This window comes from Xenopus laevis, chromosome 1L (assembly GCF_017654675.1).
Source record: "Xenopus laevis strain J_2021 chromosome 1L, Xenopus_laevis_v10.1, whole genome shotgun sequence".
NCBI classification, from domain to species: Eukaryota; Metazoa; Chordata; class Amphibia; order Anura; family Pipidae; genus Xenopus; species Xenopus laevis.
Genome location: NC_054371.1, coordinates 169,157,023 through 169,177,117, shown reverse-complemented (window position 1 = coordinate 169,177,117; position 20,095 = coordinate 169,157,023). Strand labels below are relative to the sequence as shown.

Genomic DNA, 20,095 nt, shown 5'->3' with positions numbered 1-20,095 from the left:
TTTGAGGTAGGTAAGTAGAATACCAGTGCATAGAAAATGCCCCTGCATAAGGGTGATGACATGGGATTGCTGCATGAAGAGTGCATTAATGGACTCCTGCCTGTCCCCTGTACTTGTGATCTAATTATATACCTTGCAAAGATGGAATAGCTTCACTTTCCTGTTTAGCTACAAAAAAATATATAGCAAAAAGCATTGATTTTTCATGATTAAAACAATAGGCAAAAAGTATGTTCATCATACAAATGTATCAGATTTTTAGAGCTTAACTTTAAGAGAACATATAGGTAACTTAAAGGGAGTGTATGTCCCCTTGGTCAGCATGAGTATAATGAAAAGGGCTTGTGCTAAACATATTAGTTGCCTATTTATATATATTTAATTATAAATCTTGCAAAGACGTATACATGGAATAGCTTCACTTTCCTGTTTAGCTAAAAAAAAAAAAAGCATTGATTTTTCATTATTAAAACAATAGGCAAAAAGTAGGTTCTTCATATAAATGTATCAACTAATGCATCCGATTTTTAGAGACTTGGTGACTCCACCCCCCTCTTTACTGAGCGGCTCCTTGGAAACATGGGAGGGTTGAAAATGCAGCTTTTTGAAATATGGCCCAAAATAAGTACCCATTAAAAACAGTGATTTTCTGGTGTTATGTTTACAAATCAATTTAACTGGAAAAAGATGTTTTAATGCCTCTGTAACTGCTTTGGTCAGCCAAATGCTGCAGGTGCAGGAGCATTAAGGGTCATGCCCCTTAGTGTTCATTCATTTGAGACTTGCAGCAGGGGCAGATCAGCACTCTTCACCTCGTTGCAGGAATTGAAAATTTGTTATGTTATAGAGCACATCATTGGTTGGTGAGAACCTTGCTTCAGGCAGCAGTGAGCAGCTAGTTACCAGGGGTGGAAAAAAGCCCTCTCTGGTAATTTTAAGAGCCAAGTTTATCTTTTAAAAATCTGTCTCTTTTAGGGCTAGTCCACACGGGGAGATAGCCCTGCGTTTGCGGTCGCGGCGACAAAGCGCCGCGCCAGTCGCCGCGACCGGCGCAGGCGACAGTTTTGTATGGGCGCCTATGTAAAAACGCCTGTGCTAACCACACGAGGCGATGCGCTTTTCAACAGTCGCCTGAAAAAGCCTGGCGAGGCATTTTCAGGCGACTGTTGAAAAGCGCATCGCCTCGTGTGGTTAGCACAGGCGTTTTTACATAGGCGCCCATACAAAACTGTCGCCTGCGCCGGTCGCGGCGACTGGCGCGGCGCTTTGTCGCCGCGACCGCAAACGCAAGGCTATCTCCCCGTGTGGAATAGCCCTTAGTGAAGTGAGCGCAATAAAGCTCTCTGCAAATGCCCTTTGACCTGCTCCATTGCTAAAGTTTTAATCGCCGATTGGAAGACGGGGGGCATTAGGGCTGCTACCACAGGCAACAGCAGCCCCAGAAATGGTGCTGGTGGGCACAAGGCAACCCCCCCCCACTGCTCCCTAATTTGTGCTTCTAAATCTGTGTCACAACTTGATGCTTTTGGGCCCCACAGCAAATTATTTTCCAGGCCCCCAAAATGTCTAGAGGTTTACTTTTTTTTTTATCAATATTGAAATTGTATATGAACTAGGGCCTCGTGGGCCCCCTCAGGGCCGGAACTAGGGGTAGGCAGAAGAGGCACGTGCTTAGGGCACAAAGGTAGAGGGGCACCAGGCACATACCTCTTCCGACACCTACCCCTAATTCCAGAAGCTGTGGCAGCAGTTTTTTCCTCTTGCGAGTGTGCGCATCTTCTGTGCATGCGCACTCGCGTGTCCTCTGTGCATGCTCTCTTCCGTGCATGCGCACTCGTGTGTCCACAGCACATGCGCATTCGCGTGTCATCGGCACATGCACTCTTCCCTACAGTGGGGGGCAACATATTCGGCCGGGTTGCCTGGGGCGCCCGGCCGAATTGGCCTTACACTGGGCCCCCTATATCTCCTGGGCTCCCCTACAGCCTCAGGGTCTGCTTCCTCTGTAGTTACGCCCCTGGTCTGAATTATGCACAAGTTAGGGGACGAGAGGGGGATAATGTTGCATTGAGCCAATTTTTTCACCTTGACCTAAACTTAATTAATGACCCCCAATATGATTCAAGATACTGGAATTTAGGATTATTATTTAAACATGTTGTATTGCTATTTCCTGTAACAGAAGAGCTAGGATAGGGAGCATTGGCACTGACGGCTTCAATTGCAGTTTCTTTCATTAAACAGTAAATCCATTTGTTAAGTGTAGGACCCCTTTTAAATCACGAAACATACTCACCCAGGTAAGTACATAAGTTGACTGTAACTAAAGCAAAATCACTTCTTCCCAGCACTGCATTATTGAGCATTTCCTAGCATGCTCAGACATAAAAAGCCTAGCATTCTCAGAAAAAAACCTACAGCTGCCAACTGGCTCACGGGCACCGAGACTTAACCCTTTAACTCAATCAGCCACAGACATTCCAAGCAGCAGTGTTGTAAATATTAATGAACCATCATACTAATTATAGTAATCCCTGATGATATTTGTTATCACTGTAATACGTATAAAGACATTATACATTAACCACATTATTTATGACCAGTAATCTTCAGCAAAGTGAAGGATCAGCATTACAAACAGAATATTTGTTACATGCCTCTTCCGTACTTGCTCACTTTTGTTCTTGTGTTGGAGTGGGGCTGTGAAACAGCAGCCATCTGAGCCCGCGCAGCTTCCCCTACTCACATTATGTATCCTATTATGTCAAAGGTGTCCCTAAGGGCAAAACTAGCTTTCTTAACAAAGAAAATCACTTTACACAAGGCCTGTTTTATGCTCTGCTGGTTCTAGTTATTGTGCATATGTCTGTGGTTATTGACATTCTATGATTACTTGTGATTACTTGTACAACCTCCCAAAGATAAGATTTTGGGCTGCTGCAATTTAAATACAGTTTGGGTCACTGACTGCAGGACATTGATCATGTGTTAAACACGTTTATAGATCTAGTTATTTATTCGATTTTCCAGGGCATCACATAAGTGGGCATTTCTTTTGGTAAATCGCAATGGAAAGATGCTTTCCAGTGTAAAACTGAATTTTAAATGTTACATTAGACACCAACGATTATGTATGCAGTCACATGGGTGATTGCGGTGGCCTAACTGGAAGTTACTGGGCACAACTGCAAATATAATTTAAGCCTCCCCGCCCTTTGGGAATAAGATAGTTCTCATACAAGTGCATATAAGTCTGGCGTTACTTGGACCCTCTATACCCCTTGGGTCCACCACCAGGTTCTGCTTCCTCTATTATTATGCTACTGGTTGGCTGCCACTGTATGAGTTACAGCATGGGGCAAACACTTTTTTTTGCATGTATGTATTAATGTTTGCATGAATATATTTAACATAGAGGGTCAGGCCTAAGGCAGCAACCTTGAAGCAGGAAAATTATCGTAACTCAAGCTACAGAAACACATTTGGACATTTCTTCTTAGAAATAGATACTATATTTGGCTGGAAATTAGCTATGGGGGCAGTCGGGTTATCTGTTTATTCTAGCAAATGCCAGAGGGGCTGCTGTAAGATGCCATAGATACTCATTGTTTATTGAGCTTCTGGGGGGGATTTTTGGGCTTCTGTGTACTGAAAATGGCAGGGTCTATTTTGAAGCCCAATCCAGTCCTGGGGGCATCTATCCATGTCTTTGGCTACTGATCTTTGTAGGTTACCTGTGTGCTCGAGGAGAAACAGTACAGTATCAATGTTGTAAATGGTGTTTTTGCCCCTTACATTGTAATTTATAAGTTTTAGATACAACTAATCTGAAATCTAGGGGTGCAATGTTAGGGGAGGTCATCTTTATCCCATACAAGTGTATTTTTATTTTTTTAAACATATAGTTTTTTTATTTACAGCTATGTGATCTGGTGCTCCTGGCTCAGTCTCCTGTGCTGTCACGCAAGCAGGAATGCCAGACTTGCAACCTATTGTTGGATTCATTTACAATCCATGAACGACCACTTAAGATGCAGAGGATGTTGTACCCAACAGCTTGAGGCAGCAGATTGTTAAATAATGCTGCTTTAAGGGTATGCTTGCTATGGTATTCACCTAAAGGTGGACATACACGGGCAACTAGTGTCTCAACCAACTAGTTTCTCCAAACATTGGGAAGATTTTGATTCGACAGGTTTGATTTTCCCGTTGGATCAGGGACCACATTGGCTATTTAATACCAATGCTGTATCGTCCTCCTTAGCTGGGCATATTGAGTAAAGGTCCACTTTAAGAATGTTCCTGCTACTTCTAGTGAAGTGATTGTCTTCTGGAAACGTCCTATCTAAACAAGGCTTGTTTGGTGCAAATGTTGCACAAGCAAAACTATGATTAGTATTGTTCTTATTTCTAATCTACTAAGAAATCTAGACTACCCCCCCCCCCAATATCTCTGTAGGTGCAATTGCCAAAAATGAAAACTGCTTGCAAACAGTTTTTTTTTTTAAATGTTTTGCTTCTAAGGCTGGTGGCACATGCTCAGATATGGGGAGATTAGTCGCCCAGCGACAAATCTCCTCTTCTTCAGGCGACTAGCTTCACCGAAATTCACATTCTAGCTGGCGGGAAGCCATTTTGGGGAGAAGAGGAGATTTGTCGCTAGGCGACTAATCTCCCCAAATCTGAGCGTGTCTCATCTGCTTAAGGGTGCCCTGGCACCCCAGTAAAGACAGCAACAATGTAAACTTATCCATAGAGCCCATACGAATATACTCCGTTGTACCTGCAACTTGATGCCAAATGTTTCCTCCATCCCTGAGTCTTTAGGGCAACTGAATGAACTCAAAATCCAGTGCAGTTACCGTACTTTGGATGTAACAGATCAAAATGCAATTTCAATGATGTTCTAGATAATGAATGTTATGTAGCAGTTATATAGGAATATTAGGAATATTGTACCCATACAAAGGTAAGGACCCAATTCTCCAGTGTAATGAACTATTGGTAGATCATTTTGTATGTGACTCCTTGCTCTGATGAAGATGAATTAATTTCAGTGTGTACTAACAATAATGTGCTGTAGTACAATGCTTAATGCTATTAACAGAATGTACAAGAATGGATTTTGATGATTGCATATGTTGCTATTCTTTGCTTAACCTAGCTTAGCACTTTGAAGCCACTCAATAGCAGTCTTTAGTGCAGCTAAATCACGGGAGATTCCTAATAGCCGGTCAGAATGATTCTGCAGCTTTTGTTGCTGTTCCTTTATTTCACTATCAACATTTCAATCTTCCATTTTCAGTGCTCTGTTTATTTATCTTACACAGAACTCTTGAGGTTATCATAAGGGGAAATTGTAGGGAGGACAATAGAAGTATACAAAAGGCATATTCTTACTTCCTTCAGATACTGTAGTAAAATATCAAACATGACAACCAGCTCTTCCCACTTTTTTCAGCAATTGACAAGCTTAGTTTGTTGCTATTGATTCCCAACGTGTGATTGTTTCTGGTTTTTCCTTCTCCTGAGTAAAAAATGCTGCTCACAGTTTCAAAAGCCAAATTTATATCCTTTATAATATGCAAGAGCCATGAATATCCTGTAAATTATATAGGTATAAATGGTGCTTAGTGATGTCATTGGCTATAATCGGAGCTTAGTGATGTCATTTCTGTCACATGACTCACTAAAATTTGTGTATTATAATAAATAAAGTACCCCCTGTTGCAAAATATCAGGATATTAGAAGTCACCTTAGAGTTCCATGACCTGTATAAAAATTTTTTTATATGGTCATGAAACTCCTGGTTAACTTATATCCTTATATTTTACAAGAGGGGGGATACTTTAGTGAATATATATCAGACCCTTTTACAGTTTTGGGTGCTTCACTGGGCAATATGCAGTGTGTCCTAGACGACTCCCTGGATTCCTGGGCTGCACCTTGAACACATGGTTCAGGTTCAACTTGCCAACTAGACCTGTGGCTCACTCAGTGTTGCCTAATAAATGAAAACTGTTTGTGTAATGCTTAGAAATATTTATATTCATAATTATGCCAGATCCCTATATTGTCTTCATATTTCAGTCCTCTCCTGTCATTGGAGTTGGTGACACAGCAGGTTCCCAGTAGCAGATTTTTAAGCTTTTTTAGTAAATCTTTTTGGGGTCTAAAATTTGGGCACCACCCACTTAAATAATATATACATTGATGTTATCTGAAAACATTGTGTCTAATAATAAGACATTTAAGCACAATTACCCATATTCACCACATGTAAAGTGCTGCACATTCCTTTCTAATGGATCAAGAGAAAAATGTATTTTTTTGACGCTTTGTTGGCAGCAGAAGAGGAGATTTCATCAGCCGACAAAGTGATCTATCTGTCTTTGCCCTAAACAACCAAAAAAAAATGTACTGCATAAAAGTTGGCTCATAGTTGCAGCACATTACAAGTTTGGTTGGGGCTGGTCATGTCTGATTATTCACTCAGCAGTCACATATGACTTTTTGCACAGACAGCTGATCATCTGAGTCTGTAGTGTGTGCACTGCTTTGTGGTGTGTAGAAAAAAAAACCCCTAGAGTCGAGTCAAGTCAAGTGGATTTTATTGTCATTTCAGCCATATACAGTAATACAGTATACGAAATAACGTTCCTCCAGAACCCATGGTGCTATACATAAGACTATAAGACTATACTGGGTGCATCTAAATGAGAGTTTTTGAAGTGAACAACCCTAGCAGGTACATGATCTTGCTGGGCAAGGTAGACATACATTTATGTAGTGTATTTCAGAGGTTTGTACAGTTTCTTTTGAATATATTCAGTTTAGTCCTTTGGAGTTGAGATGCCTGATGGCTTGTAGAAAAAAACTATTGCACATTCTGGAAGTCAGCGCCCGAATACTGCGGTATCTTTTACAGGATGGCAGGAGGGTAAAGAGATCATGTGCAGGGTGGGTGATATCCCTGACAATGCTGGTAGCTTTCTGGAGACAATGAGTGTGGTAAATACTCATAATGGCAGGTAGCGAGACCCCAATGATCTTTTCTGCTGTCCTCACCACCTGCTGCAGGATCTTGCGATCTGATGCAGAACAGTTTCCATACCAGGTAGTGATACAGAAGCATAAAATGCTTTCAATAGATCCTCTGTAGAAGATAGTATGGATAGATGGTGGGAGGTAGGCTTTTTTCAGCTTCTGCAGACAGTAGAGATGCTGCTGTGCCTTCTTCACTGTAGAGTTGGTGTTAAGGGTCCAGGAGAGGTTCTCTGCCAGATGCACCCCAAGGAATTTGGTACTCTTGACGATTTCCACAGAACAGACAAGATTAAAAGTAAGTTGCATTAAAAGGGGAACTATCGCAATATCGAATTGGATCATTCATCCTCAGCTGAGAGAGGAATAGTGAATATAAACTTGATTATTTCAGAAATGGTACAGAATTGATTTTATTTAGAAAGTTTCTTATTTCAGTATGCTTAAGCAAATTTTAAAATTTTCATTTTCGAGATAGTTCCCCTTTAAGGTCTAGGCTTGGATTGTCAAGCTCAAAGCAAGCATCCAGAGTCTGGGCACTGTCCCATTTGGCAGCTTAAAGCTTGGATATAAAGGAAGCAGGCAAAAGGAAAGGAAATTAATTATGTAGCCCTAGGGGGAATATAAAAGAGACGCCCCCACCCTAACAATGGACAGTTTATAAAGAACTTTTGTTAATACAAACATGAATTCACAGTATAAAATGCTCCCCATGACTTGACAGGCCTTCGCATTTGTAGAGAGTAAAGTCAAACAGTAATGTTTTAACACTGCAACTCTTTTGACCTGCTGAAAGTACTGTAGATGCTGCTGTCCTTGCAGACATGCCAGAGGTTGAAGTGATTCCATCCCCTTTCATTATGGTGTTGGCCTTGACATAAAGCATTCGTATCCATCAGCGCATAGGCACCCTCTGAGCTTTGTCTTAATCCATTTTTCTCTACTCAATAAAATGAACCTCTCCTCTGAAATGAAAATATGGTTGTGTCTTAAAGGAACAGTTCAGTGTAAAAATAAAAATGGATAAGTAGGCTGTGTGAATTAAAATATGTTTTTAATATGTTTAGACAAAAATGTAATATATAAAACCTTGAGTGAATGGATGTCTTAACTTAATAGCCAATCTAACCTCTTAGTTAGTAAGTGACTTGAAGCAGGGCACACAAGACATAACTATTCAATTAGTTTGCTTTTGATCCCTAGCCGCAGGTAGTGTTGCCACCTGCCCGGTATTTTACCGGCTTGGCCGGTAAAAATTAGGCTTGATCCCAATGTTATTGAGAGGGGAAATGCATAAAAATATAGGAAGGCCAGTATTTTTTTTTCAAGAAAAGGTGGCAACCCAAGCCGCAGGTCAGATTCAGAAGCAAACTAACTGTACACTTAAGTCCCATATGGCCCCCTTCAAGCCACTGATTGGTTACTGACTGGTAACTAGGGTTGCCACCTGGCCGGTATTTCACCGGCTTAGCTGGTAAAATACCAGCCAAGGCCAGGGCCAGTATTGCAAGTTTACTGGCAATGCATGAACAATAACCAGTTATCAATATATGAAGACAAAAATAGAGCTGCCTCAGATAGATGTCACTGAAAAATATCCAAAAGGAGACTTTCATGATCCCCACCCCGGGGTGGAACTGGTACATGGTCAATATTCATGCATTTCATATTTATGGAGAGGTTGTGTTGCAACTGTAAAAAAATGTGAGGAAACTGGAGGAGTGCTGTTTGTATGACCATTCTGTCTCTGAAGTTGGTATAAGCTATGCCAGTGTACATGAGTCCATAGAGGCATTTGATATGTAAATTTTGTCCTACACTCCTGCTTCCTCTATAGTTATGCCCCTGCCTGTAATGCAATATTACAGGCAGTGGCATAACTCCAGGTCAAAGCATTTAGTAGCTCTTATGTACAGTTAGCATATTTTCTTAGACTATAAATATTTTTAGCATGTTAGCACCTTATAGGATACTCTCCGAAATTTAAGGGAATGGCACATGGGGAGATTTGTCAACTGTAATAAAAAAATCACTACGGTGGGCAACAAAACTCCCCAAAAATGCCTTGCCATTCACTAACCTTGTAATCGTTGCAAGTAGCTTTCGATTACTTGGGACAATTCAGATTATTGCGGCAAAATGCCCTCTCTTTCATTTTCCTGTGATTGAGCCAAATCTCCCACTGTAAAAAAAAAATCACTACTGCAGATAGCAAATCTCCCTGTGTATCGTTGCCCTAAGCAAATAAATACATGCTTATAAGCATTTAAATGCTTTGGACTTGTTTGTCTTTACAAACTATTATTATTGTGCTATATGTATTTATACAGTGTGACTTAAAATGTACTAATTACTGCTATTGGCATTTTTTTTCCAACAGAAGGACATTGCATTAAAGCCACCAGAACGAAAAGAGAAATGGGAGCAACATCCAGCTAAGAAGCCCAGAGATTCAGGAAATTATATTTCTGCAGAGCTGAGTGAGAATGGGCACAATAATGATGCTGGGAGCTCAGAGAGAGAGACAGAAAGGGCAAAAGAGCGTGACAAGAAGAAGTTCCCTCGAAAGACTTCCAATCAGGTGAGACTAAAACATCCTTTTCCATAATGAGTACAATCTCCGGTAATCTGCTGTTGGCTAGAAATAATGCAACACTAATGCAGGTCTTTGAAATAATGTGTGTACACTGAAACAGAAAGGAATTGAAGCCACCCAGACACCTCGTTTTCTGTTCATTTTACCTTTGTCCATCTAGTCCATAGAGAACTGTTGGAATAAGTGAAGCTAGCAGATTTATTCGTGTCAGCCCCAAAGAGAAGGGGGAGAGAGCAGGCATGAATAGGAGGGGGCTATGGGGTCTTGGGGAAAGGAGCAAGCACTGTGTGAAGAGGGCACAGATGGTTGTCTCTTCTATTGCTACAATAATCTGTGACTGCATCAGATTCACAGCTGCTCGTTCAATCCACCAGGGATCCCAAAGCAGTGCTGGGATGGGAGACTCTGAATTCAGCCCTTCAATCTGCTAATCCCAAACTTCAGTAGAGAAATTGGTTCCTCTCCATCATGGGCTCAGATTACTTTTTCCTTTTCAGGTGGATTAACCTGATTTCACTTTTTAGCACTAAACATCCTTTTAAAATACTTTGACTACATTCTGGTGATCTATGGAAAATGTGGGTACAGCAATAGTCAGTGCTTAGCTCTGTTTGAGTTAGTTTGGCAGTTACTCTAAGTATGCTGGGACATCTACGGAAACATAACAGGAATTTTTCAGATAACCTGGCTCAAGTAACACCTGATCGTTTCACGTAAGTCTCCCATGTAACCTTAGCATTAGGTTTCTGAACCTTGCGCAAAAAGATCCCGGTCTAAGACTGTTTGCTTTGGTGTATCCATTTCGACATAGTCAAGGGTTTCCTTTGCTGACATTGCAATTTTGTAAGGCTTTAATTAAATAACTACTATAAGTTCAATATGTATACTGTTAAAAGCTCTGTGTGTTAATATATATTGCTGCGGAGATGATTTGTTTGTGTGGTCACCAACTAATTCAGTTTTATTTGGAGAAAAGATATATAGGTTCTGGCACTCGTATCAGCCATATCTGTATCTGATGTTCACCTGTACCTCTGCCGGACATAGGTACCTCTTCAAATTGCTTATTTTAACAGTATGGTAATTGTAGCCAGCTGTCATTTCAGAAGAGCAGTAACAAAAACTATAGGCCAAATTTCTCATGTTAATTGCTGAGTTAAGCCAGTTTTTCTATCATGTATTCATGTTATCGTGACCTGAGATATTAGGTATTATATCTATTGAATTTTTTTTAACTTAAAGTAATTATTTTAATTTAATGGGTACTTAATCTGCTGTGCCAGAGGTTGCAATGTATCAGCATTGCTTAGTTTAAACACTGGGAACTGGGAACAAGTCAGCCAGAATTGTTATACCCCATGCAGGCTAATAGAGCCCACACTGCAGTTGGGGGGAAAAGGTAGTTTTATTATTTATTTTTTTTAAATTGCCCCTTCCAGTACTAGGCTGCCCGCACCAGGAGGGCGCTCCTGTGTTGGTGGCCATGTTGAGGCACATTGTTGCACATAATGAGCAGTGCCGTGACTTGCTCGTTACGTGCCTGTGTGTGACATCAGGTGGTAAAAAAAAATCCATGGTGACTGCTGCCCTTTAACAGAAATATAGAATCAACAATCCAGGAGGTTAAGCCAATGTGTTCACTAACTCATGCATGTCATTTATTATGCTGTTTATAGTGAACCTATTAAAAATAAAAGTTCCAAGCAACTTTCCAAGATATATTTATTACCATTTTTCATTGGTTTTGAAGTTATTTGGAAATATAATTGCTAGAGGGGATAGAACAAAGCGAAAGAAAAGCATAAAAACCAAGCTGTACTGTTTACAAGCATGCTGTACAGTAAAAGGAGAAACCGCAGTTAAACGTGTTGCTGTAGGAAATTTTGCCCACTCTTCCTTGCAAATCACTTCTAATTCCGACGGCTGACTTGCATATTGAAAAATCTACCCACAGATTTTCAATGATGTTGGGTTCAGGGAACTGTAAGGCCCAATCTAAAACCTAACTTTGCTTTTCTTCAGGTGGCTCAAGGTTGTTGTCTTAGCTGGAGCCATCCCCTTTTCAGCTTATTGGTTGACTGTTTCACATTGGCGTCCAGGAGAGCAGGGGGGGGGGCGAACTTGAGCCACCACATGATGGTCTGTGTGCTGCTTTAGAGATCACCTGACCAGAAATACTGCAGCTCTAACTGTAACAGGAAAAAGTGTGGAAGCAAAAGACAGAACTTTGTCTGTTAATTGACCTAACATGTTTGGTTTGTTTGTGTGCACTGTGAATCGTATGATCCCAAGGGGCTGCCCTTAGTTCTTAAAATGGCAGTTTATATTTAGGATTACCCAAGGGCATATACTACTAAGAAATTACATTATTATTGCTGTTGTTTATTTTACATGATACAGGGTTTTACATTTGAGTATTTTTATGCAATATATTTATATTGTTTAGGGGGTATAGATTTCCTTTAAACACACCTGTGAGCAGTGAGTTTTTAATTCATCAGTCCCACAGCATTTAGTCCAAAAGGCCTTAGATGCTGTTTAGCATAGCTCAGACATCAGTGTTTATGGCAAGGTACAGGTAAGAATTCCTCCTGACGACTCTTCCATGTAGAAATTTCCTTTGGTTTATAAGGAGTCAGCACTGCTGCAACTTAGGGAAACAAGTAGTATGATAATATATGGTGTAGTATGTTTACACTCTTTTTGATTTAGTTAGCCCACTTTCCAAATTTTCGATTAAACAGGCTTTTCATCCGCTGCACACTCGAGTGTCACACAAAACCACCACGTGTAGTTTAAAAATACTCACAAACGTTTAGTGATAAGCCCTTAAAGGTATCTTTGATCCTAATCGGCACTTCCGATCGCACGGTACTTTAAAAGGTTTTATGCTAGGTACTGCTCCTTTTTAATTTGAAAAATATATCTTTAAAAATACACTCACAATTGTGATAGTTAAACTAGCAGCAGTCTCTACGTCTCCCGCAATCTGCAGAGGACTTGCGCCAACCAGTGTTGCTTTTTCGCCGCATGTGGTCTTCCTAAGGTGCTTGGAGATGACGTTGGGTGCTCGTCTGTCGTTCCGCCTGACGCGTTTGTTGGTTACCCGACTTCCTTAGAGGCTTCGATAGTCCTAATTCGCTTATTGCGCCTCTTGTAGGGGAGATTGTTGCCATGGAGACGCGTCATTCCTTGCGCATTCCGTTACCATGCTTCTTATCCATGGCAACATTGCTTCATTCTGCTCCGAAAAATGTCTTCCCTATATATTGTAATCCACAGGGACATAGGATACATTAAATGACATTTTTTGAAGTTCATCTTATATATTGTTTTAAATTGTATTCTTGTTTTGTTACAGTAGAGGTAAAATGTTTCTTTTTTTTTTGTCCATATCTGCATGCCTTACATCGGACACATGGAAGAAAACCAGCCCAAACTTTCTTTTTTTATAGTATCTGTTTCTATCTGTTTTTTTGTTAAAATCTGTTTTAGATTGTTTGCCTTCTTCAACACTACAGTTGGCAGTTGTGGAATTACTTGTTTTAATTCTTCATCGCATAATAATTTTTTCCATTCCTCTCGCTAGGGGGTTATAAGTTGTTAACACTACTGTGTTATTTTCTGAAATCCCTTTTTCTTTTCTTGATTTTAGTAGTTCATCTCTGCTTATGTTCTCCACTTTTTTTCTGATCTCTCCAGTATCCTTTAATATACCCCTTTTCTTTAAACCGCTTGTTTAAAAAGGACAATTGTTCAGACAACTCCTTCTCCTCCGTACAGTTCTTTTTCAATCTACACATTTACCCATTTGGTATATTTTCTATCCATCATGGATGGTGGTTACTTGTGGGTATCACATAATTATTGGCATCTACTTTTTTGAAAAAAGTCTTAAAATTAATGTGTCCATTCTTTATATGTATTTCGAAATCTAGAAATTGAATTGACTCTTCCATGTAGGTCATGTTTGTGCAAGTCACACTGCAACACGGAAAGGTGCAACACTACTCCTATGTCAGCCTTCCTTCAGGTCCTTTACCATCATATGAGATTTTTCCTTGTGCCTATCCAGCTTACAAGCAACAGCTCCACTTACATGCCATTTATTGATGACATTGAACAAGAAACAAACCCCTAATTAAAAAAAACACTACCCCACATAGACCCCCCCTCCCTCCTCACCCCCAGCCTAGCTGCTACCCCGGGTAAATGTCCCTAACATTTTACTTAGCCCTTGGTGCAGATTCAAGGATCAGAGTTCACTGCAGCCATCTTCCGTGTCTTCTTCCAGCGCTTCGGCAATTTCTGTCCATTTCAGCGCGTGCGCAGTTGTCGCAAACCGGGAAATTGCTCCAACTGTGCATGCGCCGCTCCGCCGGTCTCATTCTCAGCTTACCGAAGACCTGGAAGATGGCTACCGTGAACTCCAATCCCTGAATCTGCACCGAGTGGTAAATAAAACGTTAGAGGCATTTGCCCCGGATAGCAGCTAGGCGGGGAGGAGCGGGGTCTATGTGGGGTAGGGGGGGGGTAGGGTTTTTTTTTTAATAAGGGGTTTATTTCTCCTTTAAGAAGTGTTTTGTTTGTTGGCGTTCCATTGCTCTGCAGGCATCAGTTTGCTTCATTTTTCATATCCTCACCCAGTTAGTTAGAGGAGCCCATGGTTGTTCATTGACAGCCCAAGGTTTTGAAATTTTATTAAGCTCTGCACCTGTCAACTGGTAAATCCTCACAGCTGTTAAGTCCTAATGAGGTAGTTAGGGTTATCACTGGTCAAGTGAAAGTTTTGCACATGCCACAGTTACTTTTTTTCCTGTTCCTATGTTTGTGACAGAAAAGGTAACTGTGCATGTAACTTAGACAGCTTTGGTTCTCCTGAAAGAAACAATATATCGGTTTCCCGTGTAAAAAAAAAAATACCTTCAAGAAACGCTGCTAAAGTGAGAGCACAAACTGTTTAAAACAGCTGGCACTAAGTTCAAATGAAGTATGCCTTGCAAGGTCTTGTGAGGTAACTTCAGACTTCTACACAATACATAGGTTTTACCACTGGCGATTTACATTGATCCTGTTAGGAATGTAACTTCAGATTTTTTGATGCACACACTTTAGAAGATTAAGTACGGGCAACAAAACCCAATTTTATCTGTGGACTTATTTGTCCTCTGTAAACAGTCACTTGGCAGAACCAGGAAGTGCTAAAGTGAACGTGGCTTCGTTTTCTTGGCTTTAGTTCGAGAAACAACAGGCAAAGCTTGTGTTTAGCACAAACACTTATCATTAAAGAGATACTGACACCTGAAATTAAACTTTTTTTATACATCTATTATAATATTGGCTTTGCAAGCTACTTCTAACTTTGCCATAAAGTATTTGCATGATGCTTTTATATTACCTGTCTGATCCCCCATGTTCCTGTATGAGGGGGCTGCCATATTTGTGCAGCAGGAGTCCGTTAGCATTAGAAACTGTAACTAACAGGCTGAGATGGGACAGTCAGGTTGGCAAAGTCAGAGTGTCAGTGTCAGTCAGAGTGTCAGGCTTAGGAACTTCAACTAACAATTATATACAAAAACAAACCTCTCCGCAAAAAAATGATCACCATGACCTATAGGTAACATTTAATGTACATTCATATGCTAAAATTCATTTTTTAGTGTCAGTATCACTTTAAACTTGTGTTTTAAAAGCAAGTAGTGTGCCCCTTTGAAAATGTGTATGTTCTATTAGTGACAACAGGCTAAGCTAAGTCTGGAACATATAAAAGAGTATAGGTATTAAGAGGTACTTAAAGGTATTGTAATGATTGCAAATATATATATATTTTTTTTCACATCCTTTATTCTATATCTTCAGGCCCTCTGCTCAGTTGATATAGAGATGTGCAATGAAGAACTACAAGTTCAAACAAGATTATCAAGCGGTTTTCTTTTACAACTTTAGCCCCTAGACCATATTTTCAAGCAGTTTGTATATTCTCCTCCTGCTTGCATGGATTTCCTTTGGGTTCTTTGGTTTCTTCCCACACTACTAAAACATACAGAAAGGTTAATTGGTTCCATGGCCCTAGTGTTTGTGCATGTGATAAGTGTAAGTTCCACTGGGGCAGGAACTGAGGAGGAATGATGTATAATTTCTGCGGAATACGGAATGCACTATATTAATAAAGGCTAATAATTATAATAATAACAGCAACTCTATTTTATACATCAGTGGGGCTTCCTTTGCCTCCTGTATTAGTCCATATGTAGTGGTTAACAATTAAGTCCCATCTCTATACTGACAGGTCGTGGTAGAGTCCTGCATCTGTACGGGTTTCTTTTCCCACCTAGAGGAATAGGCTTCCGTGTGACGTTGCTTCCAATTCAAAAGGGACGCCACTTTCGGTTCCGTGGGCGCAGGACAGGGCCGGAACTAGGGGGTAGGCAGAAGAGGCACCTGCCTAGGGCGCAACATTAAGGGGGCGCTGTGCAGGTACCTCTTCTGCCCACCACCAGTTCGTAGTCGCTTCCCTCCCTCCCCTCTGCCTCTTCCCTTCTCCTATCTGGCCCTCCCCTCTGCTGCTTCCCCTCTCTACTCCAGCCCTCCCCTCTGCCGCTCCCCCTCTCCACTCTGGCCCTCTCCTCTGCTGCTTCCCCTCACACTGCCTCCCTCCTCCCCTTCCTCTCTCCACTCTGGCCCTTCCCTCTAACCCTCTGCTGCTTCCCTGTGCTGCTGCCTCCCCTCAATATACATGCATGAGGGGCAAGGTTGCCGGGCGGGTTGCCTAGGGCGCTTGACCCATGCCCTGACGCCAGGTTGGTATTTGCAGGCTGGGTTGGGTTGCAGGTCTGGTTGGTGGGGTAAACTGGGTTGCCGTGCAGAGGAGCCTGTTATATGTTTATTGGAAACACTGGTGTTTTATGCAGGTTTCAGCCAGAAAATGTTTAAATGACACTCTGTATTTGGGTTTGGGCATTTCTTTGCTGCTGAAATGATGATGAGTGGTGTACATGCCCTGTGTGCCATGAACCATTCCGTTAACATTTCTTGGGACAGTTGCTGCAGTCTCAATGCAAATCCCTGAAATTTCTGTGATTTTATGGTAGACAAGTGAAACACAGTCTGGCAAGTGAGGTCACTCGAGAGAGCTTTGGCCTGAGGCATAGCCCCTGGCTGTTGGCACGCCGCAAAGACATGATGGCTGTTTTTGTTTATAGAATCACACTGAGAACGTTCACGATTCTTGCTTTGTTCCCACTTTCATGCTCTTCAAGCTACAGATCTTGTTTTCTTTTAAAGAAAAGAACCCTTGCTATCCCAGTACAAGATGTCCTATTGACAGACACAAGTTTCAGTCCTAGCACAGTGATGGATTTCTTTGGAATAGGTGATTGAATGACTTCCCTTCTCACTGGAGAATTGCAGGAATGTACTACCTGAAGTATGCCTTGAGAACAAAAGCCCTGTTTATTCTTTATATATGTATGTTGCTTGCCATATTTGTTTGCAAGCTGTACATTGCAGTGCTTATTTTACCTTCTGATTAGTTTAGTATACAGTGTTTGTTTTCAGTGTGTGTATACTTATTGGAGCAGAATACTAACTTTTTGAAACATTAGTTCAAGGAATAGGGAAACATTAGTTCAATGAATAGGGTGTGTATTAAATATACTTTTTGGCTGTTGTTTTAATTAGCAAATGTGTATGTTTTCAATGGCGTAACTACTGTTGAGCAGGATAAGCACATAGGCCCCCCTCTTTCTGGAAGTGCATTCAGTCGCCTTTGCAGAAAAAGACACTCAGGCAGGAATTAATGTCACAGCAAACTAATATGGCAGCTGCTATCCAAAACAGGCAGAGCTTATAGAGCCGTTTACTAATGGTATGGCAAAGCATTCTACAGAATAAATATAGCTTACAATAGTGTGGTTAATGTATTGGCAATAAACTGCCATGGTAGCTTTCCTCCTTCTTTAAAGCAATATTACTCAATAAAATGTTTCCACAGCACTCCATGGTCTAGAAACACCATTAGAATGCAAAAGAATCCTTGAACTGATCTGTGTAAATAGATTATTAGACATTACTACTTAGCAGGACACTTCCCCAGTTATTAGTCCACAGCCGGTCTGTAGCCCCTGGGCCCCACAGACTAAATAAAATAGGGCACCAATTATAAAAAGGCCAACTAAATTCTGTGCGTTGGCACACCCCCAATCTGGCCAGCTATGCCCCATTATGCCTCATACATGTCCACAAATGTGTTAAAGGCCTTGGTACTGGCCTTTTCTGTGCACAATTTGTTACCTATTAGTTGTATTTTCTATGAGCAGAAAATAATTTAGAATTACTGCAACGTTTTAAAAACCAATAATAAAAGAAAATTATTTTAAATCCAAATGTTCCTTGAGCTGATAGGTGGTTCAGAAGTATCACCTTATCGATTCCCCTATCCTGACCAGCCTGATAACTCAGAACTGTTTTGATAGGGCCTGAGGAAAGTAGTTAAAATATCATATATGTATCATTATATATTTCTATGTGAGGCACAGGAAGCAATAGCGTAATATAAATATCTGCTTCACAGCTATAATTTTTTGTACTTTGGTCTTGCTTACTTTGTCATAAACAACCATATCATGCTTGGATAAATCCAAGTGATCCTATTGATAATTTCCTTCTCTAATGTAAGTATAACCTTGCTTATGGTGTGCTCACAGACTTCATTTTCCGCATATATTTTTTTATTCCTGGTATGTGTGAAAGCTATCTCTTTTACTACCTCTTTTCTCGGGTTTCTCTATATTCTACAATGAAGCAGCATCCTATAGCAATTAGTAACCTGATCTTCATTTGATTGAATCAGACTGGGTGACCCTAAGGGCTCTTACACACGGCCGTTCCGACCTGCGCTCCCCTGCGTTCCGTTTTTTGGCGTTCAGTCGCAGGGGAGCGCAGGAATAGACGCAAGTCATTATTTGAAATGGGGCTGTACTCACTCAGGCGCGTGTAGGCGCCGAACGCAGGTTCAGACGCAACATGCTGCATTTTTCCTGCGTTCGGCGCCTACACGCGCCTTAGTGAGTACAGGCCCATTTCAAATAATGACTTGCGTCTATTCCTGCGCTCCCCTGCGGCTGAACGCCAAAAAACGGAACGCAGGGGAGCACAGGTCGGAACGGCCGTGTGTAAGAGCCCTAATTGTGTTGCATCCAGTAACAGGGTGCTAGGTGAATTTCATGAATGTAACCACAATAATTAAGGTGTTAATAAACATAAATATTACATTTCTTTCAGTTATAGAATTACAAGCTAGGGAAGGGGATAATGATTCATTTTTATACACATGCTAGATACCCTTTTATAGTACATGTAGTTAACTGCATAGCTTTTGAAATGTTTTAAAACTGTGATTGGGTGCTGACTTTTTGAAGAGCAAATATTTAACTAGTGTGATTCATTATAGGTTAAAGATCCCAGCTCTCCCACTAACTATCGACCGGTCTCCCTTCTTCCATTCGCCTCCAAATTACTAGAAAGGCTTGTTTATAAACGCCTGATCCAGCATCTCACTCACAACTCCCTCCTCGACCCCTTGCAATCTGGCTTCTGCCCATCACACTCGACTGAAACTGCCCTCACCAAAGTAACCAATGATCTTCTATTGGCAAAGTCTAAAGGTCATTATTCCATTCTAATTCTACTAGATCTCTCTGCAGCCTTTGACACAGTTGACCGCACACTCCTCCTTGACATTCTACACTCAGCTGGCATTCGGGACACTGCTCTTTCATGGTTTACATCTTATCTGTCTGACCGTTCCTTTAGGGCTAGTCCACACGGGGAGATAGCCACGCGTTTGCGGTCGCGGCGACAAAGCGCCGCGCCAGTCGCCGCGACCGGCGCAGGCGACAGTTTTGTATGGGCGCCTATGTAAAAACGCCTGTGCTAACCACACGAGGCGATGCGCTTTTCAACAGTCGCCTGAAAAAGCCTGGCGAGGCATTTTCAGGCGACTGTTGAAAAGCGCATCGCCTCGTGTGGTTAGCACAGGCGTTTTTACATAGGCGCCCATACAAAACTGTCGCCTGCGGCGACTGGCGCGGCGCTTTGTCGCCGCGACCGCAAACGCGTGGCTATCTCCCCGTGTGGAATAGCCCTTAAAGTTTCCTTCTCTAACTCTACTTCTACTACTTTCCCACTCTCTGTTGGAGTTCCTCAAGGCTCTGTTCTTGGCCCCCTGCTGTTCTCGCTCTATACAACTTCACTAGGAAAACTCATTCAGTCATTTGGACTTCAGTATCACCTTTATGCTGATGACACCCAACTCTACTTGTCTACTCCTGATCTTTCTAATTCTGTCCTTTCCCAAGTCACAGACTGTCTTTCTGCTGTCTCCTCCTGGATGTCACAGCGCCACCTGAAACTGAACCTTTCTAAAACAGAACTCATCATATTTCCTCCAAGAT

At 41.4% G+C, this 20,095-nt stretch overlaps 1 protein-coding gene across 11 annotated transcripts in view; it reads left to right on the top strand.

Annotated features, from left to right (window-relative positions):
* LOC108716118 (autism susceptibility gene 2 protein) overlaps positions 1 to 20,095 on the top strand; it is a 312,040-nt gene that overhangs the window by 109,676 nt on the left and 182,269 nt on the right. For all 11 annotated transcript variants that reach the window (XM_018262260.2, XM_018262255.2, XM_041567109.1 and 8 more), the window contains one exon: positions 9,426 to 9,626. In XM_018262260.2, coding sequence (XP_018117749.1) covers positions 9,426 to 9,626 — 201 coding nt within the window. The remainder of the gene's footprint in view (positions 1 to 9,425; positions 9,627 to 20,095) is intronic.